Here is a 25,837-nt window from a genome sequence, read left to right as displayed (position 1 = left end):
TTAATAAGTAGAGAAACATTCTGGATAAAATCATCTAGCAAATATTTCAAGATAGTAAGAAATATTTGAGACAAAAAATGATGGTTTCACAACCAGGGAATCGGAGTAGGTCGGAAGTTTTTGTTGGAGTCGGAATATTTTGAGGAGCCAAAGTTGAAGACGTAATGTGATTTTTTTTCTCTTCCGACTCCAATGATATATTTTGCACGAGCAATTTTTTTGATTCTAACGTTACATGAGAAGTGTATAATAATGTAAAAGTTTCTTTACTATCATTTAGTAACACATAAATGTAAATTAATTTTTCTTTGAAAATCAATAACATTGACTGATTTTAAAAGTTTTTATTTAATATCTTTTATTTAGTAGTAGCATTTGAATAAAATTATAAAAACTGCATGAAAATTTTTCTGGGAGCCAAACCCAGCCCAGAGCAGGGAGTCGGAAAGTTTTATCTGACAGCAAGCAACAACAGTTTCTAAAATAGCTACTGATTGATTTGACTTACCATCTGAAATTTTCATACAGAAATCATGAAAAAACTCACAAGCAAATGAATTCTTCTCAATTTGTTTAACGATAAATTTATTTAACGGTCTGATCTGAGAGTAATTATTATTACTTAAAAATCATTATTATTATAATTTGTTGGTAATTAATTGCAATAATTGTTTGAACTGCTTGACTTTATTGACATTGCTTTTTGAACGAGGTTACTTTATTATTTTTGTCGTAAGTTTTTGATTTTTATATAATGTAATTACTTTTTGAGCAGCTTAGCTGTTTGTCAACAATTTTATAACTTCTATTTCGTTTGATTATAAACGTTATCGAAATTGTTTGACTTTATTATTATTCGTTTATTACAACTCGCACAGCCATAGCCTGTGATCCAATAAAAGTCTGTGAGACACTTTCTGGGATTAATTATCTCATTCAAATCAGGCTTTCTATTAAACTGGAAATAACAAATGTTTAAAAATAATTTAATTGGCTCAAGTGAACAAGCAAGCAACGTATCGATATATATTATCCATTCGTTGTTTTATCTACGTCTTTGGATCACATACACACACACACACACACACACACACACACATATATATATATATATATATATATACATACGAATAAATAAATAAGTAGAAGAATATTTAAACTTTTAAAAATTTTGTTCGAACGTGAGAAAGAAATTCTAAAAAAACTTGTTGATTCCGTTGATATTATGACAGATCGATGAAAATATGTTTGTAGTAATGATAACAATTTCTTATTTTTAATTTTACAATAACCATTCCTACTTAAACCATATTTTATTTTAAGGAATATTATTTTCGATTAACCAAAATTGATAATATGGCATTTGCTAGTTACAAATGCTTCCGAGCGCGCTCTCAGCAGCTCATTGTGTTGTACCTGGAAAGTCAATGATAAAGCATAAATGGTTTGTTAGGTTATACGTAGAAGATATTTTTAATGAAATTTTGAATACTCTGTCTTGGAGCTGGTACGGTATTTTTTCCAGATTTTCGACACTATTCGCAATGTGGTCGTTAGAATCTTTAAAGATTTAGTAAATGTTAAAAAACTTAAATAATAAAAAAGTTACGTTTATTTAGGGGTTATTTATTGTGAATCACTGCATTAACTCAAAACAAAATCACTGAATAAAAGATTTCAGTTAGTTAACACGCAGTTTTGAGAAAAGAAAAGAAGCTTACAAAATGTTTCTTAGCTACATCAAACATTAACTGACACGAAGGCTGTAAATTCATATTATTCAAGTGCGTCCATTAACTGCGCAAACTTCGCGCCATACTCCTACGAGGCTTATAACGGATTTTGAGTTGTGCAATGCATACACGCACAGATAAGGCTTGGTTTAGGTCATCACGCAATAACAACAATGGAAGATATGAGACTATCCACATTGTCTGAGAAAAGCCGACAAGTAACTAAATAAGTTGAGCTCATGCTCTCGTGCTAGAAGAGAAGTTCATAAAGAGAAAACGTGTTAACTTTGAAATGAATCACCTTCTTAGTTCTTACGAACAAACTGGTGAACAACCGTTTAGTATTCATATCAACTAACTTTTTCTTAAAATATCCATTAAAAATGAAAGATTTCAAAGATGATATTTTTCCAAACATGATAAGAAACAATTTTAAAACTATTGTAAATAATTTATTGCAAATAGTAGAAAATTCAGAACATATTTATCAATACAACAAATGACTAAACCGACCAATCCGAAGATGAGCTGGCTGGCTCCGAGCAGCAAAGAGACGGCCCAGAGTATTGGAGGAAGTGGGTGGGTGCTGAACAAGGAACCTCCAAACTCAACAATTATGACCTGGGTGGTGAACATTGGTATTGGTTGTTTGGTGTTATCCTGGTTCACCATTAGATTTGTACGTTACCTAATGAACTATACAATGATTTTACGAAAAGGGTTGCTTCACCAATTAAACAAAATATCAAAATATGATTAACATTAAAATTTTAGTCCAACTACAAATTATTATATTGAAATATTTCTTAACAACAATTCATAGTAATGTTAACCTGGACGGCAAAGGACATGGTCCAAATGATGACAAAAAGGAGACTCCTGTGAAGACCACTGAAGACGTTGAAACTCGTGTCAATCTTTCTGCAGTTGATCTCGTTGAATAGAGTCATCAGCACCAACGTGTTGAACAGGAAAGTGTAGTGAATGTTGGCTCTGCCGTACGAGGATGATGAGAACCCGGCATCCACACCCACCCATCTGTAACCTGCGGTAGGTGGCATGGAAGATTGTTGTTTTAAATAATAATTTGGCCTCAATTTTTTACATATCATATGAAGCAAAATTAAAGATGAAGAACAAAACAGCGATTGCATTTTTAGCATTTGCTCTAATTAAATCTTGAGCTTGAGAAAAAATTGAGTATAAATTTGTCAATTCAAGTTTTTAAAAGTTGAATACCAGTTTGAAAATAATGAACATCTATTAAAAAGTAATTTCACAAACCAAACAAAAACCAACCAAAGCATAAAATAAGAAGGAGAATAGCGAGTTGGTAGCATGCATGTCCAACGATCTTGGACAGCATGACGCCACTGACGATGGAGTCCTCGGATTGGTAAGGTTTCCTCTTCAGCAGGTCGCACGCTGGTTCTTCTGCTGCCAGCGACAGAGATGCCAGAGTATCCATCAGCAAGTTCACCCACAACATTTGTACGCCCCGAATGGGCGAGTCCTTGTTACGTTGAAAAAATAAAAAAAACAATTATTTTAAAACTACTAACGAATTTTTGTTAACACGTTTCAAAGATCGCATCTTTAACAATTCCAAATTGTTATAAAAATTTAAAAATATATACTTTTCACAATTTCAACAATGCTCAACTACGACAAAAAATTTTAATTTTATAACTGGACTCGTTACATGTTTTAAATTTGTTTGGAATATTCAACTTTTCAGATTTGCAATTAAACAAAATAATTAACTAATAAATAACTAATATGTAACTTACTTTACTACAAAATTTTGTTTGATTGTTTGTTTAAAACTTTTCAAAACATTAAAAATGCAAGCAGAATTTGTTGCAATATAATTTCCAATCTTTTGACTTTAAACTTTCATAAATGATTTGTAAAAATGTTTTTAGTAACAAAATTAAGTATCAAAATAGTTTTGAGGTAGCGAGTATCTACTGTAAAAATGGAAGCACCGAGCAGAACAATGACAATGGAAACCAGGTTGACGGTCAGTTGGAACTGTATGAACTTGGCGATGCTATCATGGACATGTCTACCCCAGACAACAGCCCGAACAATTGACGTGAAGTTGTCATCGAGTAAAATGATGTCTGACGCTTCCTTCGCCACTTCAGTCCCTGAGATACCCTACGGCCACATTTCATCATTTTAATTTTCTATTTGCGAAACATTTTTCAACTCGCCGCATATCAACTTTATTTGATTGATGGCTTCTCAATTTAATAAAATATGTGCAACAATGTTTAACCAGTAGCAGTCAAAACACATTTTGATAAATTTAAAATCAGTTTCTCATATTGAATAACATTTCGGAATTAAATTTTTTTAAATAAGAAAACGTGCACTGACCATGCAGAGACCGACGTGAGCCTTCTTCAGAGCCGGGCCATCATTAGTACCATCGCCCGTAACTGCCACAATTTGCTTCTGCGAGGCTGTCCGGCTGTTCATCAAACCACTGACCAGCATGAACTTGTCGTGCGGTGTCGCCCTGGCCAACACTCGCAAGCGTGGCCACACGTTGTCGAAACTTGGTTGGTCAATGTTCTGCAAAGAAGTTTTTTTTCAATTTCCATTTGAATGCTGGCAAATTTTGCACTATGATCAAAAGAAGCATATCGTGGCTTTAATTTAGCGCATAATTCAACATGTCTTTTTGTGAAAATATTGTCAAATTATTTTAAATAGTATAAATTTTTATTGCTGAAAATGTTGTCTTAGCATGTTTTTTTGTCATTAAACTTGTTAACAACATATATGATTGATTAAGATACACATTCTGCAGAGGCATCTCAAATTACCAACGCGACACAAAGTGACTACTAACTCCATTCTTATCTAGAACCATCTTGTTGAACTCAGCAGCTGTAACCATCAAAGTGTTTTCAGGACTTTCGCTTACTTTAACCTTTTTCTCGTAACTGAGCAAATCTTTCTTCTCGTGTACATCTTGCACCAGTCCACATTTGCTAGCTACGTAGACAGCGGTCAGCAAGTGGTCACCTGTCACCATGATTACATCAATACCGGCTCGGCGACATTCAGCCACGGCGTTTGGTACCTTAAAAGATTGCACGGTAAAGTTAACAAGTGCCATCTAAAATTATATTCGATTGATAATGTTACATTTTGTATATTTCAAACATTTAAAATAATTTTAAACATTCAAAAATATTTTTTTATTTATAATTTTCAATTGAAAAACAAATACAATTTAAAATACTTATTTTAAAACATTCTACCATATTTACGGGAAACTTAAAATTTACAACAAAAATAAGTCATTAAAACACGCATTGCTGAATATTTTTGTATTATTGAATGTTACGTTAATATTTGTCTGTATAGAATGTTAATCTGCTAACGAACCTCAGGCCTCACTGGATCTTCAATGCCAACAAGCGCCAGGCAGGTCAAGTTGTTCATCACTTTCTCTTCTTCATTCCAATTCCAAGATTCTTATGAAAAAAATGTTGAAGTTTCAAATCGATAAATTTTTATAATTCTGTATTTACAACCAATACTGTAAATTCCGACACGCCAGATACCCTGCGGACAATACTTTGATGCAACAGTTGGCGAGTTATCTCAGACGTTCAGTATCTATGACGTTCATGCGTTGACTTTAGGCCTCATGTGATTGACTGATGCGGTGCTTGCTTTTTCATACGAATATGTATGTGCATGCAAGTTGTATGGTTTGAATGTTACAGCTTACGTGCTCCATTGTAAGAAATTGTGTTTACGCAGTTTTGAACTTGTGTGTGAAAGCTGTCAAATAACGAATACAAAATCTTGCAAGCAGAAGAATCAACAAACCAGGAAGATTGGTGAACTCTTTGTAAGCCAAACAAATAGTCCTCAGCCCATTTTCGGCCATTTTATTCAAGTTTTTCTCAACAATTTCAGATTTTTTCAAATCGGTTAGAACTTCCGGCACACCATTTTCGTTCATAATGTGAGAGCAACTGTTATTTAATGTTTAATTAACGGTTCAGACTTCTATTTAAAATAAAATTTAATAATAAGTTCTTTAAAATTGAAAGTTTAACCAGTTGAAAACAATTTCAGCCGCTCCTTTAACAACAAGTGTGGCTTCATTGCGGTTTCTATCGTGTGCACCTTCCTGGATGCCGCGGAAAGAAGCAGCAGTGACCACCGTGCCCATCCACTTTCGTTGCGAGTTGAATGAATAAGCTTTGATGACTGACGCTTCTGAGCCATTTTTGATGAGCTGAGCGTCGTTGCAGCCGAGAAGTTTGATGAAGCCAAGAAGGGCGCATTCTGTCTTGTTGCCGGTCTGACTGAAGCCATCTTCCTGCAAAATTCCCAACAAACTTATGCTCCTACCTCGTTTATGATCATTTCAACAAAAACGACAACCAGGTTGCGTAATTTTAATTTTCTATTTTATTAAAAAGGGTGTCGTAAGATGTGTTATTATTTTAATTTATGTAAATTTTCTTTTTGAAACAACTGAAGCACCGTCAATTCGAAAATCATTTTTATCACATGCAGTCATTCACGTTTTGAGCCTAATGTACAAAGTAGTTCATGCAAACAATCTGCTTTAAGAAATTATTTTCAATTTTCCCAAAAAACATTCAGAACCTAATAAAACAATGACGATAGGCGTTGCTTACTTACTGTAACTTGCGATGTGGCTCCGAGATTGAAGGCCACGCTTCTGGCAATCAGCTCCTTCAGTTCGTCTTTAAGTTCCACCACGACATCTTCCGGGGCACCAGGTTTATCTTAATTAGCAAGAGATGTTAAAATTAACATGACAGTTTTCATTTTTGAAAACAATTTTATAAAAATTGGCGATCTTTAAAGCAGAAAACGTCATAAACAAACTGCAGACTCTATTTATTAAATATTTGTGCAATAAAATCTATGATTTTAAAAATTAAAGTTAAATTGTCAATTTGATGTTATTGCAGACCAACAGTTATAACAACATGAGTCAAACTGTATGCAGATGGTATTTAGAAAAATTATTCAAAATGTTAATGCAAACGTTATTTTAAATCCATTTCTTCTGACATTAATTCTTCATCTTATTGCACAAACATATTTTAAAATTTAATTGTTTTTAATGTAAACAAGAATAAACGAAAATAGTAAAAAATGTAATTTTAAAGATGAATTTGTTAACCAGCAACGAAGCAGTAGCCAACAGTCATCTTGTTAGTTGTGAGCGTGCCTGTCTTGTCTGAGCAGATGATGGTGGCACTGCCCATTGTCTCACATGAATCAAGGTGTCGGACTAAGTTGTTGTCTCTCATCATTTTCTTTCAGTTCGAGTTGGAAGTTTTGTCAAACATTAATAATTGTAAAGATTCGGTATTGCTGCAATTTGATGCCAAATTGAATTCAAAAATTAATATTAAGATTGTAAGAAATTCTCTAAAACAATAAAAACATTTGATAATTTAAAAATATTTGATACTTATCAATTTCAAGACACATGGTGTACTAACTTTTAAATTTAAAAAAACAATTGAACCTTAATGGAGAATGCGAGTGCCATGATGACGGCAAGAGGCAGACCTTCTGGAATGGCGACGACTAGGATGGTGATGCCGATGATGAGGAAGTTGATGATGTTCTGGAAGTGGTCAATGCTCCATTCTTTGTGAAGAACTAAAAAGTTCTGAATGCAGTATCTGATAAGTAGGATGGCAAACGTTAGCAGGGCAATAACAGTGCCTGTGTGAATTTTTGTTTTTGAAAATTAATAATAATAATTCATAACAGCAATAACAATATTAATAATAACAATAATAATTCATAATGTCATTTATGAAGCACCATTGCAAGCAGCTGATGCGTCCTCGCTATAATTGACATCATGGAAACAAAGGAAGAAATAAATAAAAATAGAAGAATATATAAAAATTAAAGTTCAAGTTTGTCTGAAGCGATGAATTAATCAATCTGCGAAATCTGAATAATCTATTTAACGTTATAACACTTTTTTAAGTTTGTTATAATTGATTTTTTTTAGGAACTTTTTCTGAAGAGATAAAAAATTATGTTTGTTTAAAAACTTTATGAGGTGACGGTTAATAATTGCAAAAAATTTCTATAAATAAAATAACAAAATTAATTTTATTAGTTGATAACTCGCAACTGGAACGCTCGAAAGCCAGCAGAAGCTAACCGCCGATAGTTATGCAGTTGGTGACTGTACATAGTTTGGAGTGGAGAATTGACTTTTTTTGTTCAGACTTATTTATCTGGAAAAAATAAAATTAAAATGAAAGAAAATTGAAGTAAATTATAATTAGAAATCTTTGCAAGCAAATAAACATCCAAGTACATACACTGTCGTAAGTGACTCCCAGCAAGGAATATATGGCTCCTTTCTGCGAGTGCTCGCCAACTGCAAGGGCCAACATGTGCGCGCTTCCTTCTATCACATGGGTCCCTGTGTTATGCAAATTTAATAAAAAATTATAAAATAAAAATATGAAAATTTGGTTATGTATTTCTATATATTCAGTTTATAATAATCAGATACACAAATGTTCATGCTAATTTTGGTATAACGAGAAAATTTTTTTAGGTTGGCACAATGACGGGCTGAATGAAGATCAGACCAGAGTATAGAATACTGTCGTGCTCTGAATCTTTGTGCACCTCATCTGACTCTCCGGTGTGGCAACTCTCGTCCACTAGCAGGTCCACACTCCTCACGATCATGCCGTCTGCTGGGATGACATCACCTGTTGAAAGAGCGGCAGATTCGAGATGAAGTGCTGTAGGTCGTGCAAACTTTTACATACAAATATTTTTTCAAATAAAAAGTAGAAAAAAATATGATATACATTGGATACGTACACCTGTGCTTGGATTAAATAAGCTAACACAAATTTTTAAACCAGTTGTCGTAGGACAGATGTTGTTGAATTTGTTTGATCGATGGGATATTAATTATATGATTGCTTATAAAAACTGTTATAATCGGTTTATTAATCCTGCTTTAAAATAAGCATCTCTCTGTATGCTGATGCATGATATCATTTAGAATTCAAAAATTTGTTTAATGCATATTATATTATTATTATTATTAATTATTGTTATTATCATTATTATTATTATTATTATTATTACTATTAAAACTTAAAACATTTAAAAATAACAGTAAATACATTTGAAATATCTACTTTAGGTCTCTTTAAAACATTTAATCTTTCATTAATAAATATTATTTGGACTGATTATTTTTGCAATAACCTCATAAACTCTGCCATATCATCGTCGTACGCTATCTATTGCGACAGAAATGTGAAATGAATTAATTTTAAAACTAATTAAGTCTGGTCGTACTTTCTCGATTCGAATGATTAGCTTCTCAGATTAATACTCTATTTATTGAATTTGACACTTTATTTTATTTCATTATTTTATTTTATTTGTACTGTCATTTTTATTGTTTTTTATTGCTAAATAAAAGATCGTTTCCATTATTATTATTATTATTATTATTATTATTATTATTATTATTATTATTATTATTATTATTATTATTATTATTATTATTATTATAACAAAATTTATAAAGCGCCTAAAAATCAAAAATTTTCAAAAGCACAACTCATAACAGTAAAATAATAAAATAAATGAATGGCCTAATCATTTCAAAATAATATGTATTATCTATAATATAACGAAAATAAATGTCTTTTTAGGTTTTTTTTTTAGGTCATCAGTCTTCAACCCAGGCATTCTAAGCGAATTTGGCAGACCATTCCAAACAACTGGTCAAGACGCAGCGATGTCTCTCGATCAGATCCGCAGATCAGTAGATGGCGCCAGGAGCAGGTTGCTGTAATCGCGTCTCAACTTTAGACCAGTTCAATGAGCTGGTTTCTTTGTTATCACATTTGCCAATTATACCAATACGTAAAAATAAATAATTAAGTAAATATGGGTTATATATAGATATATGTTAAAGTTGGTATGTAATTATAACGAGACAGCAAATTTACAGACATAAAGCAGCTTAATATGAGATAATATAACGTATAATTAATCAGAATACATAATACTTTATATAATAAGAATGAGGTGACGTACAATAGAGACTGACTGGTTAGAAGGAGTTAGAAAACTAGTTAAGCTCTAGAGAGCAAGGTCTCCTACTATATAATACGCGAGCACATAAGTTAAAGAGAGTTATGTTGAGAGTTATCTCTAAAATACTTTTAAGACTCAACGCATTCCAACACATTTGAACGCTCTCTTTAACATGTATGTACATGTTTATGTGTTTACATTAGCGTTATTCAAGTTTACAGTTTAAGTTTTGTTATAGTATTAGACAATATAACAATGCATATCCATTAACAACTTTTTACTAAAAAATTTAGTTTTCGAAGCCACGAGCACTCGTTTCAATTAAATAAAATTCTTAAAACAGATTTCACGTTTTCATTTTCATCCAATATGTTTCAAGCTGCTTGGTTATTTTTCCTGACATTAATTTAAAAATTTGTCATTTAAATTCGATCGACTGCGGATAAATAAATGAAATGTAACAAATTATATACGATTTCAAGGTGGTTTTTACTAGATTTTATTTGAAAGAGTGCGGATGTGGGGACCAACTAACGAGAGACAATAGCTCGAAATCTGATTCATTTTTCATTTATTTTTTCTTTAAATATTAAGTTTCTAGGTCTACAAAATTAATTTGTTAATGTGTATTTCATGTGCTTTGTGCTGATCAGTAAACAACGTTATAATGAAATACTAGGATATTTTCGATTCTAGTAACATGAGTAAACTATGAGCAGAAGTTTTATATTTAAGTTAGTTTTTTGTTGAATTACGTGCGAATGTTTTATAGCTTAAAAAAGTTCAAACGACACCGTAAAAAATTGTAGTAAATTGTGGTATAGTTTCAAATTATTCATGGATATTAATTGATAGAATATAAAAATTAATTTTGTTGCAAAACTTAACAAAATACTATTTTCGATTTCTTGCAGATTGTTGTTGTGTTTAATGCCTCTTCGTATACAGCCCAACCATCAAGGATGTGTTTACAAGCAAGTATTAGTTCAGTACATTACATTTAAATGAAACCATTGAATTTTGATGGAATCAAACTGTAAAATGCTTTTATTTGTATTTAAGCATATATTTTGAATTATTTGAAATGTAGGCCAATGTGAACAAATAGGACAGTGAGTTTAGAAATGGTAAAACGAAATTTTTGCGGAGGACAAAAATGAAACAAATGCCTCCAAACCCTCTACAAATACAAACATGAAGCAACAATTTAATTTCGTGCTTAAACAAAGAAAAATTTGACAAACAGCACGAACCGATTTTAATGATGCAAATATCTCCGACAAGGATATCAAAGGCTGATATTTCAGTGGTCCTACCAGCCCGCAGCACGAAGCACTTCACCTGCTCGTTCAACTTCTTCTGCAGCCCATTGAATTGTTTCTCTTTGTTGTAGTTTATGCCGGCGGTCACGAGGACAATAATGACCACAGCTACTGAAATACCGAGACCTTCGATCAAGCCACTTTCTGAATCTTCGTAGGCATTCACGTTGTTTTTTTCTGCAGAAAATGATTTTTGTTACTTTCTATTTCAAACATTGCTTATTATGATTATTCATTTATTATCGATATTCACATTTTCTTGATGGTTTTTTGCGCATGGCAAGTTTTATAATCACACAACAAACAAAATGCTTTTAAGGAGTGCACGTTAACAGCAAACATGAGCCTCTGTTTGAACAGGATTGATTCATCGACAGAGCCAACAATTATGTACAGTACACAGCTGTAGGCACATGATAACCAACTTGCGGAATAAATGCTTTCATATATGGCTAAGACGATGGAAACAAAAGCGGCAATGGTGAGGATGATGAGCGTCTGATCCTTTATCGCTTCGTACACAAATGAAAAAAAGTTTCTTGGTTTTTTAAGTTCGATTTCGTTACTTCCGAAATGTTGTTTTCGTCGTTTCATATCAAAAACATTGCTGGGATCTAGACCTGAATGAAAGTGTTAAAAAATTTTAAATCATCTGTTTACTCAAAAATTGTATTGTTAAAACAGTTGAAGCGCTTGTTCAAATATTGACATAATGTTTTGCAATTGTAACACATAACTTTTTTATGTCAAACTAAAAGTACTCATGCAAAACTTTTTCAATTCAAAAATATTAACGAATCTCAAATTGAATTAACTGAACTTATATTCTTTTTTAACTGTTTATTTTATTTTTTATTTTGCCGCTCGTAAGGACACATTAATTAACTAGCACATTTAAAATATTAATTAGAATTTTGCGGTTGTCATTCGTTTCTTTAAAAGCATTTCTCTGTTTGACGCTTCTGCCTTAACATTGAAATATACCATAATACATCCATAGTACATAGTACGCTGCAATTACATGTTTCCCTGTGCTGGATATTTTTTTGTAATTTGTAAAAAAAAGATTGTGCTCAATTTTTGTATTTGCAGAAAATAAATTATTTTCCATTTTAAAATCGTTTGATTGAAAGGATATTTTTTCTTAAATCCATACAATACAGAATCTATCACTCATTTTTATCACAAACATCCATCAGTTGAACATATGTGCAGAAAACCAAATTGATTTGGATCCGGCTATCCGGCTAAAACTAATAATAAAAGAATAATAAGAATAATAAGAATAATAAGATGAAATAGTTTAGTTTTTTTTGTTAGAATAAAATAAGCATCAGCAGATTTTTGTTGTAGTTATGTTTGAAGTTTTTAATTTTCTGACTGGTACATATATATATATTATTATATTATCTGATATTTATATTTAAATCTGGCTTGGCTGTGGGTTTCACATGCAAAAAAATCCATTTAAAACTCTTAATTGATAACAAATCAAATATCATTCTTTTATTTGAAAAAAGTTAATAAAGAGCACTTCTCAAGCACTTTTAGCAAGCTTTCGTAAACTTGAGTATTTCAGGATTGAGACATGCTGTTCAAAAGTAGTTATTTCTACTTATCAAAATATATGTATGTTGGACTTCGGATGCCTGTTTTAGTTATAAATTTATTTTGGTACTTTTTCATTTCAAAACATTCCGGTTTTTAGCAAAAAAATGTTTTTGATACATTGTACTTTAAAAATGTTTAATTGAATCAGAAAGTTACATTGTATTTGTATTAACTTTCATCCTCAGTGTATCTAGTTGCTCCGTCTATTGGTCCCTATCAGTGTATGTAACATTCACAATTTTTTTCTACTGTTTTCACAACTTATACTTCGTTTGGTAATTTTGTGCCAACTTCTTAGCAAATAACAAATATCAAATTGAGAAAATAATGGGATAATATATCAAGAGATTGATATGAACCTTGCGTGACTGACGTCTTAAGTGCCTCACAAAGTTTCTCAATTACACCAAATTTTTCTTTCAATTCTTTCCCGGCACCCTCGCCCTTTGATTTCATCAGCGTCTGCAGCTCCTCGCTTGTGCATCCAAAATATCCGCCATCTGCTGGGATTTAATTGATACATCATTACTAATCATTTGTTTGTCTGTTTGTTTGTTTGTTTGTTTGTTCGTTTGTCTGTCTATCAGTTGGTTTGTTCGTTTTGCTTGTTTGTTTGTTTGTATAATATTTTCAATCAGTCCCATTCCCCATTAATTCATATTTGAGTAAGCTGTTGCTTGTTGCGAATGTTGTTTTGCCATGGGATTGATGGCAACATCTGCTTCATATCAAGACATAAAAAATATATATCATCTAATTTTTTATCAAAAAATTTATTTGAATGATCGTTTATTATGCACTTGAAGGATTTTTTTAAATTGTTATACATTTTTAAAAAATGTATTTATGTGTTTTGGGATCCATATCATTATATAGCAAATTGCCTGATGATCTAATACTAATAATGTAACGCGCTTGGTGTCATGTCCAAAATCTTTAAAGATTCTTTGGTGACCGCTGAATCGGTACCATAGTTATCATGTTATTATCAACTGTTAGTTTATTATAAACACAAAAACTAAGTCAGCAGACATTATTAAAAAATAATTTAAGCATAGGAAGGTCTTGTAAAGTGAGCAGAAGCAACTGATGAATCATCATTTAAACATTGGATGGCGTTGTCAAAAAGGGATTGTTCAAAACCTTACAAATTAATTTTTAACAAACAGCTAGAGTAATCAAAAGAAGATTAACGGCCTGCAACATCGAAAAATTAAAATGCTAAAATTTTAATCAATGAGAAAATATTTAGTCTGTTATTCACGATATGAACATTATGAGTGGATATTCATCACGGGATTTAACTATTTTATAAATAATAAATAAAACAAATACTAAAAAATTACTTCGTCCTTAAACATAAAACCCAGCAGCAGAGTCGATTCGAACAACAAAACATCGACAAGTTTCGGCTAGATGGACCATAAATCAGAGCAATAAAAAAATGATCAGTCGGGAGCAACTGGCATGCGAGTTGTTCAGTGAAGTCAAATCAATCATTATAAACATAAGCATAATGCTTTAGTTTTAAATGCATGCCACACTAAGAGAATTTTCCATTTATTAAAAGATTTTAATTTTCAACTGTTTCACTGCTTACTTCTAACTTGTTGAATGTCAATGATTTCATGGGTATGTATTCAAAATTGTATCAACAACAAACAGTGAGGCTAAGTTTTGGAATAAACAACATTTTAAATTCTCTAAAAATTTAATTTGCCAAAAATTGTTCATCAAAATAATTGTCAAGATATAACAAGCAATCTTTACGTTTTTATAGCAAAAATACCATAACAAAACTCACGAACAAAAATTTAATATTATATTAAATTTGAATTTAATAAACTCTGTTTAAAAATAAAGTCAGCCAACACTCCAATATAAAAATAAACATTAATGATTTAAACTACATAAGGAAAAAGACATAAAACATAATAAACAAAAATTATTAAATAAACAAGCTGACCTGCTTGCATCTCCTCACTTTCCTGCAACACGCCTCCATAGTCATCCCTCGCCATCTTTGGCACCAACCTATCTAACTCCATCTGGCTCTCCTGGCGACAAAAATCTTTCATACATACATATATATATATATATAGAAAGAGAGAGAGAGAGAGAGAGAAAGAGAGAGAAAGAGAGAGAGACTGTCATGTAGATTTCATTGAAATCCAGCGTTTGTGAGTTCGTGATGGATGAGATTCAAAGAAAAAATAGATTAACAAACTGAATGAAGTTATTTACAATTCACGCATTCGTGATATCATCATCTCCTAACTGTAATCGTCATCTTCACCATCAACATGGTCATCATCAGCATCGTCTTCATCATCATTTCACCCTCATTATCGTCATCGTCATCACCATCGTCATCGTTATCTTCAACAGAGGATTATCTTAAAACTGCCTTGCTATTCTACAAATGCATTAATGGACTTGTTTCAAAGTATTTTATAGATGGGATGGTTCTCGGAAGTACTCCCTCGCTGTGTTACACGTTGCGATCAAATGATCTGTGCATCAAACTCTACTTTCTGTTGGTTGGTTCAAGATATTTTGCTAACACGGAACCCAAGATCTGGAATCGTCTGCCATTTCACTTAAAAAATCGTGGGATGTCAATTTTGGAACTTTGAAAAAAGTTAAAATTCAACCCATTTGGACAATTTTTTTCAACATTAAAATCCGACATGATTGATATGAAATGCTGCAAATCCTCTGAATGTTCTTAGCGCCTGTGATTGTAACAAAAGACGCGATGATAATTATAATTGTATTCATCATCATTATTATCCTCTTCATCTTCTGTACCATCTTCGTTTCTACCAGCGTCATCATCGTCGAAAAGAGCCATTAATCATATTAAACATCAATAAGATTTGATTATAGTATGTTAGTAGTATACAAAACATCATCATCATCATCATCATGTTAGTATGCAAGACATCATCTTCATGTTAATATACAAGACATCATCATCATTATCATGTTAGAATACAAAACATCATCTCATCATCAGCATCTACAGTTTTCAATTTTAATTTTTATCGATCCTTCAACATACTGGTAGCGCGGTAAATCACTGTCTAGCGGTCGTCAGTTTCAACAATGAGTGACGTTCTTACTATGATGTCTGCGTTGAAGTACTTGCGTGCGTGCCTGAAGCATTCTTACATCTTGCCCGTCTTCAAATTAAGCCCAGGTAGACTGCGGGGTCTTGTAAGGTTGGACAGAATAGGATGACGACATGCAATTGAATTGCCCTAGTCGTCACCATTGCAGTTGTTTGCTGGGGCCGCCGAGAAAGGACTGACTGAAACATTCTGCGTTGGCAGGCTTGAATATTTCCAACAAATAATCGATTCAACCTTACGCTGAATTGTCGTTCAGTTTTCATTTTTGTGAATACCAATCACGTAAAAGAATATATATATTTATATATATATATATATATATAATAATTATACATATATCCTAAAATGCTCTTGATTGCTATGATGATGATGATCATCATCATAGCAATCAGCGGCATTTCACTATCACCATCACATCACCATCAATATCATTAGCTCATGATTATTCATCGTATATCATCGCTCATCATTTTGATATCACAACTTAGAGCTTACGAGCGAGTCATGCACCACATTCAAGAGACTAACCAAACTTAGGCAGTCACTTTATAAAAGAAACAAACTGAACCAGCAAATGAGCTCAATTGAGATGTATGGAAGGGTGATGATGTATGGAGTTGGAAATGTTGACAAGATAAATTAGGGTTTGGTCACGTGTTTCTAACAAATATAATTTGTTCTGGTAAAATATACAATGTATAAAGATTAAGAGCGGTATTTTAGTTTTACTATTCCCATCACGCAAAAAGCAATTCGAAGTTATGAAGAAGTTTCAAAACAAATCATTCAAATTAAACAGAGGAAAACTATTCTTTAAATTCCAAATATGACCAGGAAATGCAATTTGAATGAAAAAATATCTGAGAAAAATAATTTTAAAAAGAGGGAGGAGCGTGCAGAGTTGCACTGAAGCCCTGGCAGCCGACGACACCGAGTCGCGACGATCAGCATTTGAATAGATAATGCACTTTAAGTTTCCTAGCTTGTTCAAACATTTTCGTTCATTCCATCATTCTGTCATTTATTTTTTGATTAATTCATTAATTTATTTATTCATTCATTCATTCAATCATTCATTCAATCATTCATTCATTCATTCATTCTTCAAAAAATTAATAATGTTTGAATTATCAAAGACAGCACTTAGACAGTAGAATCAGTTCATTCGGTTGATGGTGCAATATAAATGCAGTAGTGAGAAAAATAGAGAACAAACATTGTGCTTTCTGTGTGTTTAATGTGTGTTTATGTATCTCTCTGTGTGTGTGCGTGTGTGTGTGCGTGTTTGTGTCCGGTGTGTGTGTTCATTCTTTCGATTATTCATTCATTCATTCATTCATTTTGTTTTAATTTTGTTCATTCATTCAGGCAATAACTCATTAATTAAGTAATTTAAATTTTTATTATATGTCAAAAAAAACAATTTAGAGGTAATTAATTTTTAATGCAATTACATTAACTTCAGAGTGAATAGCACGTTTACTTACATCATAACGAGCAAAACAATTATCTGAATCCATGAACAACTACATTGGCAAAAACAACAATAACAAAAACAATAATAATATTAATAACAATAATAATAATAATAATTATTATTATTATTATTAGTATTATAACAACATCAGAAACTACATTAATGACAGTAACAATTACACCAACAAAACCAACAACAACAACACCAATGACAACAACAACAACATCAACAATAATTAATAATAACAGCAACATTAAAAACTACATCAACAATATCAATGACATCAACAACCTTTTTGGTTTTCCTCTTGGACAGGTATGTTCTTCTTCAAATTATAATTTTTGAACTCAAATGTCTATTGATTTTTACTCTCCCATCATTAAAATTAAAGTCATTTTTAAAAATTTAATTTAACAATATTTAGGAGGAAAACTTCTTAAAACTATAAAAAAAGTTTAATTTAATTAATCTATTGCAGTTGCGGATAACTTTAATTTCAAACGCTGTTTAGTGATAAGTAGTTAGTTAGGTTAAACATACATGTACTATTGATGTGCAACTTTTAACATTAGAATATCATTAAGGTTCATTATTTTTATAACGCACTTGGGTCAAACAATTTGAAACAGACGATCTATCGAACCATTATAATTTGATATAATATATATTTTGATAAAATAATTTTAAATATATACTATTTAGAATTATCAAAGTCTAAAATAACTCACAGACAATCATGTTACTAAATGCAGAAATCGTTTTGTCGTTTGAATCATTCGTTCATTTGTTCATTCGTTCGTTCGTTCGTTCGTTCACTCACTCTTAGTTATTGAAGCATACACGTGCGTTCAGTTAGATGAGCAACTGCTGCAAAACAATTATTTATATAGGCAAGTTGTTTCATTTCAGCGGGAGCATCGCGATGACGATGATGACGAAGACGGTTGGGCTGAAAATTGTAGTGACGCTGATGCTGTTGATGATGATGATGATAATAATGACGACGATGATGATGATGTTGATGATGATGATTTGGATAATTGTGATGATGATGATTATGATGATGATTATGATGATGATGGATGGTGATGATGATTATGGTTATGGTGATGATGATGAGGATGGTTATGGTGATAATGATGATGAAGATGGTATAAAAATCCTGAAAAATAAATGTGAAAAAGAAACCACAAAAAAGGAACCAACAACAAAATACATAATTGTAACAAATACAAATTCTGGAGTTTAAATGTGAATAGATTGAAAATAAAATTGTTGGATGAAAAATAATCGATATGCTAACCTGAATGTATATATATGTATGTATGGTGTATTTTATAAATATATAACTATTATATATAATGTGTAGATAATTGTGTGTGTACAATATAAACATTGTTTATGGCAAAACCAAATATAACTTTTTGAACAAGTGAAGAAGAAAGCTCCTACCTGATTTATGCTAACAACAGTAACACGTGAAACATTTGCTTGTTTGTTTTTTTTGTTAAAATAGTTTTTGAAAAGATATTAATTGATTTAAAAAAAATTTTGTGTAATTATTTTTTGTTTCCTGAATATCAATAATTCTTAAGTTTATAAAAATCATCATTACAATTTACCATGATGTTGTTTCATCCACTTTCAATCAGCTCTTCACCTATGAGCAAGTCGAATGGATAGTATTGTAGTTTATATAGCATTCATACAACGTGCGTTCAACTGTGATTGTGACATTGTATTGTATGCATGTATGTGTATGTGTATGATGCTGAAACTTCTTACAGATCATTCTTCGGGCGAACGGTTAATGATTCACATTAATTCATTTTTATTTAAATTTTATTTAAATTTTAATTCAAAACAACTTCTTGATTTATTCGTAATTTAAAATTTTGAAGTTTAAGAAGAGAACGAGATGACAAAAGAACTATTCAAATGTTTTAGTACATACATACATACATTCACCGGCAATTTTTACTAACAAACAAACTTATGCAGTATCATATCATCCATACCTAATCGTCATCTACCTTTTCAACCTCGTCTCCTAAATAAAGTTATTATATTATCGCGCCATTACATCAGCGTACTTATCCAGCCATATATTATTACTATCACATCATTACGTCATCTTCACGTAATGGCACCATCAACCACATCATCTTCACATTATATGACATCTTCATTCTCATCATTTTCTCATTATGTGTCATCACATCAAGTTATTACATCATCAAATCATATCACATTGCTACATGATCTGATCAAACAATCATTTTAACACTGAGAATCTAGATTAAAAATTGTTTTTCCGATTTTATTTGAAATGATTCCCAATTGTTTCGGAATAGATTACTTTATTTTTTCAGAAATTTGTAAAAAAAGTGTTCAGCGTATACGCGAATCGATCAGTTGAACGTTAAGTTTGTCAAATATTCATAACTTTAAATCGAAAAAAAATGCTAACTTTTTTATTGATTGAAAAGCAAATAAAACAGTACTTAAAAATGATTTGAATGGCTCAATTTCAGAAACAACTTTTCGATTTCAACTTTTTTACAAGTAATGCTAGCCTGTAAATAGCATTTCTTAATTAAAATGCGTTTAAGTTTTCTTGTTAGAAGAGAAATATTTCCCAAATGTTTTAATTTTTTACATGTTTATAAAAATGTGATAACCCACACATATGTGCTATCTTAACAAAAAAGTGTGTTTATTTTACCAAACAATTTTTAAACATTGGTGGTTGCAATAAAATTAAAATAACATTTAGTATTTTGTCTTTGTTACTAACCCAATAATAGTATTATTATTATTATTACTGTTAGTAGTAGTAGTAGTAGTAGTAGTAGTAGTAGTAGTAGTAGAAGTAGTAGTAGTAGTTGAAATAGTATCAGAGGCGTAGAATATGCAACTGTAGTTGTAGCAGTGATTGTAATATTATGGTTACACCATGCACCGAGCAACCTAATCAATATAAAGTCAATTACGTCAAAATAATCTAGAGCCATACGTCAGGTGTACTGAGATGTTTTCATGTTTTCAAATGACTTAGAGTTATATAGATTAGTTTTACTGTAAGGTAATAATTTACGATTCACCGTCCATTAAACGTCTGTCAATAGTGTTGTTGTCGTTGCTGTGTTTTGTTGTAGTTGTCATTGTTGTTGTGTTTTGTTGTAGTTGTCATTGTTGTTGTAATTGTAAAATTCACTAATGAACTATCAAATTTACTTTAGAATATTCATTCAGCTATTAAATCTAAAATCGTATATATATATATATATACATATATACATATATATATATATATATATATATATATATATATATATATATAATATATATATATATATCTTAATTTCAAGTAAGAAAAAAATGACTCATCTGTAAAGCTAGCGTCACGAAATTCAAATGCATGTAAAATAAACCAGCCATCGCTGCAGCCAGCAGGCGGTGACATGTTCTTGGTAGCCTCAAATTAATGAGTGGAGGAGTAAATTAAAAATCAAACCACTTGACGCCAGCTGAATAAGGCAGCCAGTAATTAAGGTAATTAAAATAATAATTATGTGGCTCGGCTGATACACTGGAAGATGAGTCACAAAGTTTCTGAATCACTGTTGTTCGCCTGTTGTTATTAGTTGCATGTACATGAGTACGCTTACGTATGTATCGTATCTGTGTATGTGTATGTGTGCATACTTCACTGTGTAGTACGACATTACCATACTTTTAGCAAGTCTAACAAAATGTACACTGCCCTAAATATTTGCCTAGTCTGCAATTGAACCCGGTCAAGAGAGCTGACAGTGCACGACGATAAGAATTCCTTCTTACGCTCACTTTATCTTAGACGGATATACATCAATGATAAATAAATCAAACCTATTTTATACACTTTGTGTTAAATGGCGCGGTTGATGAGCAAATCTTTAAACCTCCGCGTACGATTCCATTTTGTTAATCAAAGTATGCGTTCATTTTTATTTTTGTAAATATTTTTATAAATCAGATCTATTATACAAAAAACCTGTTAATCGGACCAGTCACTTTACTAGGATGAAATTTTTGGGATGAGACCCAATCATATCAGGCAAACTTATTTCAGTTTGCTTAATAAAACCAGAAGTTCGCAAACAGGATAGACAAAAAATCCCCGATTGATCGAGAGGCTTATTGTACAGTTTATAGCTAATTTCAAAAAATTATGTGGAAGTTCTTATAGGATGAATTGCCCTTTTGTATTTGAGGTGTACAAAATGTGTACAAAATGTATCAAACACTGTGTTACCTAAGTGTGTCTGTGTAATGTTTGAATGTTGTTCAATTAATGAAATAAAATCTGGCAAGAGTTTTAAACTATTTTTCGTACGTATGTCAATCGATTGATAATATTGAACAATAAACACGTGTATGTGTGTTGTATACCTGAATGATGTTTCTTTGCTTGTACGTATGTCTGTTGTATATCTTAATGATGTTTGCATGTATTTGTATTTGTGTGTGTGTTTGTATTTGTGTGTGTTTTTGCGGTGTAAAAGTACAAGAACATGTACATTGTATGAATGAAATAGTTCTAAATGAACGAACACACATGCGTTTAAACATACATACATCATTTAACTAGTTTGTGCGGGTGTAATTGTATTGCTTTTTTCTTGAATGAGTAGTGAAATGTTATTGAACATTAAGATAAACTAACACTCTTATTTTCCTCTGAAGTTTGCCGCTGAAAGCATTTTTGTTGAGTATGTTAGCAGAACTACTGTTGCCGACGCTATTGATTTTGATGTAATAATAATAAATACTTTGCAAAATATTCACTCGTGTAATGGATGTGAACGTTTTTATAAGCACCTCATTAAAGAGCAAACTTTTGAAAGGTCAAACATTCAGTTTCCTTTTCAATAAAGCCAGTCTGCATTTGAAGCAATCAGTTTGATGCTCATTCAGCAAATGGAAAAGTTTTACATGCAAAACTTCATTATTGCCATACAAATTGTGCGCGGTTGTATTAAAATGTTGTTGCGAATTTGTATACTATAATAAATAAATAAATAATTATTTATCATTTTGTTAATGTTCTTTGGTTATTTTTAAAATATAAACAAATAAGGTTACTCTATTTAATGCAAGAGAAACCATGCAACGTGGTTACACATTAATTAAACATTACACATTAATCAATCATTTGGAACACGCAACAAAGTAAGGGCAATGATGATAATTTGCAACAATCCTCTGCTAATAATGTTGTTATTGCCATTTTGTTAACTTGCAATTAGTTAGAATCTTTAGAGATTTGTATTGATTGCTCTTATCATGTTTGCTCTTCTTGTCATTATTTTTTTCATATCATTGTTTGTCTTCTATGTTGTTGTTTTTAGCAGCTGCTACATATATTCACATTGAAAGACCTATCTACCTGTTTGTCTATTTATTCATCCATCCGTTTGACAGCCTGACTGTCTGTTTGTATGATAATCTGCCTGCCTAACTGTTTGTCTGTCTATCAGTTCATATGTTTGTCCATCTGTCCATTCATCCATGCATTTTCCCATCCATATTTTAATCCATCCATCAATGCCTCAGACCCATTTTTTATCAGAAGCATTGTGTGAAGTGAACAAAGAAATCTTTCCAGCACCATACAAATCTCCATACATCAAAAAAATCCCTTTGTAAAAAATAGAAAAATGTTACAAAAAATTAAAAAAATTAATTTTTAAATTAATTTTGTTTCGAATAAAATTTGGTATATTTACTTAATAGCTTAGTGCAATATTTACTCAGATATGGATAAAATATTTGATATGGAAGGCACGTGCTAATATTTTAATTGAAATGGTCAATTCATAATAATATTATAAGACTGACACTGACCGATATATATATATATATATATATATATATATATATATATATATCATCCTCCTCACAACGCTGTAATAGACACCATAACAATACATAATAATAATAATAATTATTATTATTATTTTTATTATTATATCGTCAACATCGTCACCATACATAAAAGTATCATCGTCATCATCATCGTCATCATCATCATCGTCATCATTGTAATAGCAACAATGATATTGTTATAACCGACCCCTAGAACTTGTAGGGTATGGTTATTTCTCTTTACGCGGATTCTTGATTCCTAAACTTCTTTTAGATGACTTTATTAGAAAGAAAACAGAGCTGGCAATTGCCGTAATCGATCACTCGTTCGTTCGATCGTTAAAATCGTTAGACTACAAAACACTAATCAACAGTTAAATCACAAGATAAAACTAATCGTCAATAACTAAGCTCTTCTCGTCAGATGTTTTTTGACCGTAAATCCTAAGTATCCGCTTCTCGGAAGATTATCGTAATTCACTCGCAGACCGCGTGTAGAATTCTTCGCGAAAAACTTCTCCTTGGGCGTTATCGCTAATTTGTTTGCAGTACGCACACAAAATATCTATGCGATAATAGGACTGCCTGAAACTTCTTCTGACTTCTTCGTAATTCTCGTCGTTCCTTGTGCACTTCTCTCTCTATTCTCTCTCTTCTTTTTCTATTCTCCCTCTCTCTTTTCTTATCGTTCTTGTTGTCGGTCTATTTATACCTCGCTTTCTCTTACAATCATCGACATTTTACAATGCGGTTTTCATTTCTCTTAATTAAATTATCAAGCGCTTCACTTTAATTTCTAATTACCAATTCTTATCTTGCCTTCACGTCTGTAGCAATATCATAGAATGAAAGTTATAACAGAATCATTATCAGGATTGCATCAACAACAACATCATCATCATATCACAATAAGCTTATCGTCATCATTTTTATCATATATTTATCGACAGCTCTTCATCAATAACAATCAATTTTTTCTACGTTATCGGCTCCATCATCGTTATTATATTACTTTTATTATTCTTTTTACGATATCATCATTATATCTACGCTGTTGTTGTTGTTGTTATCATCATTAATTTTATTACCTGCTACAAATAATTTTCCGCGTTTAATATCATCATCGCCCCCAACTGAAGAAATGTCATCATCATCATCATCACCATCATCCTCATTAACACGGCTGTAACATCATTACCATCATCACTTGGCCTTGTTGAAATGTCATGTGATGATGTTTCAGATGATGATGACGATGACGACGACGACAACAATGACGATGATGATGATGATGATGACGATGATGAAGATGATTATGATGATGATGACGATGATGAAGATGATTATGATGATGATGACGATGATGAAGATGATTATGATGATGATGACGATGATGAAGATGATTATGATGATGATGACGATGACAAAGACAACGGTGGTTATGTTGATGATGATGATGACAATGAGAACGATGACTATTCTAATTACAATGATGATGGAGATGACAATGAGATAGGAATGATGACGACAAAAATGATGACGATGACCATTTACAATGGTGATGGAGACGACAATGACGACGATGATGACGATGACGTCACGCTTCTCGATCACGTGTTCTTAATTAAGGCGTACGGAAGTCCAGTCTATCGCAAAAGTAATAAAATATTAATTACGCGGCTGAATAGAAAGGCTTCCATATGGAGAAAACTAAATGAAAATTTAATTCAACATAAACGACAGTTGCATGGATAAACAGATGAATAAATAAATGAATGATCGACGGAATGAAGGAATAAATAAATGAATAACTGTCTGAAATAATAAATTAAAATAGTTTATATTTGCTTTGGGAACTTTTATATTTTTTATCATGAAGATGCTATTGATATAGAAAATACAAAAATAACATCGCTAAAAGATTGAATGATTGCTCCTAGATGCTACACCATACCACACCACTCACAATAATAACTTTCGTTGCTTAGCATCGTCACCTGGTTTCTAACTAAACTCTAGCTCTAAGAAATAAAAACATCAGACAGATCGTAACAACGTTAATGCTACATACCAGAAATCAGAAGCGTTTTGAATAAACGCTAATTTGCAATTTTTCAGAAAATCAAAACAAAATTAGAAATAGCAAATTGATGCATGGGACGTGACCAGAAACTGATGGCTAATACTTAAAATTATTCTGCTCGGATATGCATTGGCTTGGTTCAAACTCTCGTTTGCTCAATTTCAAAACAGTTAGATATATGTATTATTGCCAATATATGACCGTATGCATACCCAGTGTCATGTAAAGTTAATCCCAATTTTTTGAAGCTAGATTGATAAAGTTGTTCAGTGGCTATATGACATTCGGAATGATGATGCTAATTACTGTGGTGACATTGTAGGTGGCGACGATTGTGTAGTAGTGGTAACGATGTTGGCTGCCGACGTTGATGTCGGTGATGTTTGTTGTAAAATAAAGATTTTGTCTTGAGCCGAAAAAACGTAAAAATATCATTATTTTTCTCA

General features: G+C 31.7%; 1 protein-coding gene across 1 annotated transcript; it reads right to left on the bottom strand.

Moving 5' to 3' along the window:
- Window positions 1-1,122: 1,122 nt before the first annotated feature.
- On the bottom strand, window positions 1,123-14,808 carry HELRODRAFT_191416 (hypothetical protein; the record flags this gene model as incomplete). Its single annotated transcript, XM_009018290.1, has 21 exons — window positions 1,123-1,416; window positions 1,493-1,560; window positions 2,247-2,351; window positions 2,564-2,778; window positions 3,033-3,246; window positions 3,747-3,896; window positions 4,119-4,316; window positions 4,597-4,866; window positions 5,139-5,227; window positions 5,589-5,737; window positions 5,822-6,087; window positions 6,417-6,523; window positions 6,928-7,063; window positions 7,279-7,481; window positions 7,936-8,011; window positions 8,099-8,202; window positions 8,375-8,500; window positions 11,108-11,353; window positions 11,602-11,796; window positions 13,147-13,287; window positions 14,754-14,808. The coding sequence occupies 21 exons, from the start codon at window positions 14,806-14,808 to the stop codon at window positions 1,395-1,397; spliced, it is 3,135 nt and encodes a 1,044-aa protein (XP_009016538.1). The 3' UTR covers window positions 1,123-1,394.
- Between the last annotated feature and the right edge of the window lie 11,029 nt (window positions 14,809-25,837).

Source organism: Helobdella robusta (assembly GCF_000326865.2).
Source record: "Helobdella robusta unplaced genomic scaffold HELROscaffold_21, whole genome shotgun sequence".
NCBI lineage: Eukaryota > Metazoa > Annelida > Clitellata > Rhynchobdellida > Glossiphoniidae > Helobdella > Helobdella robusta.
Note: the sequence above shows the minus strand (reverse complement) of the source record. Positions and strands in the feature narration are given on the sequence as shown.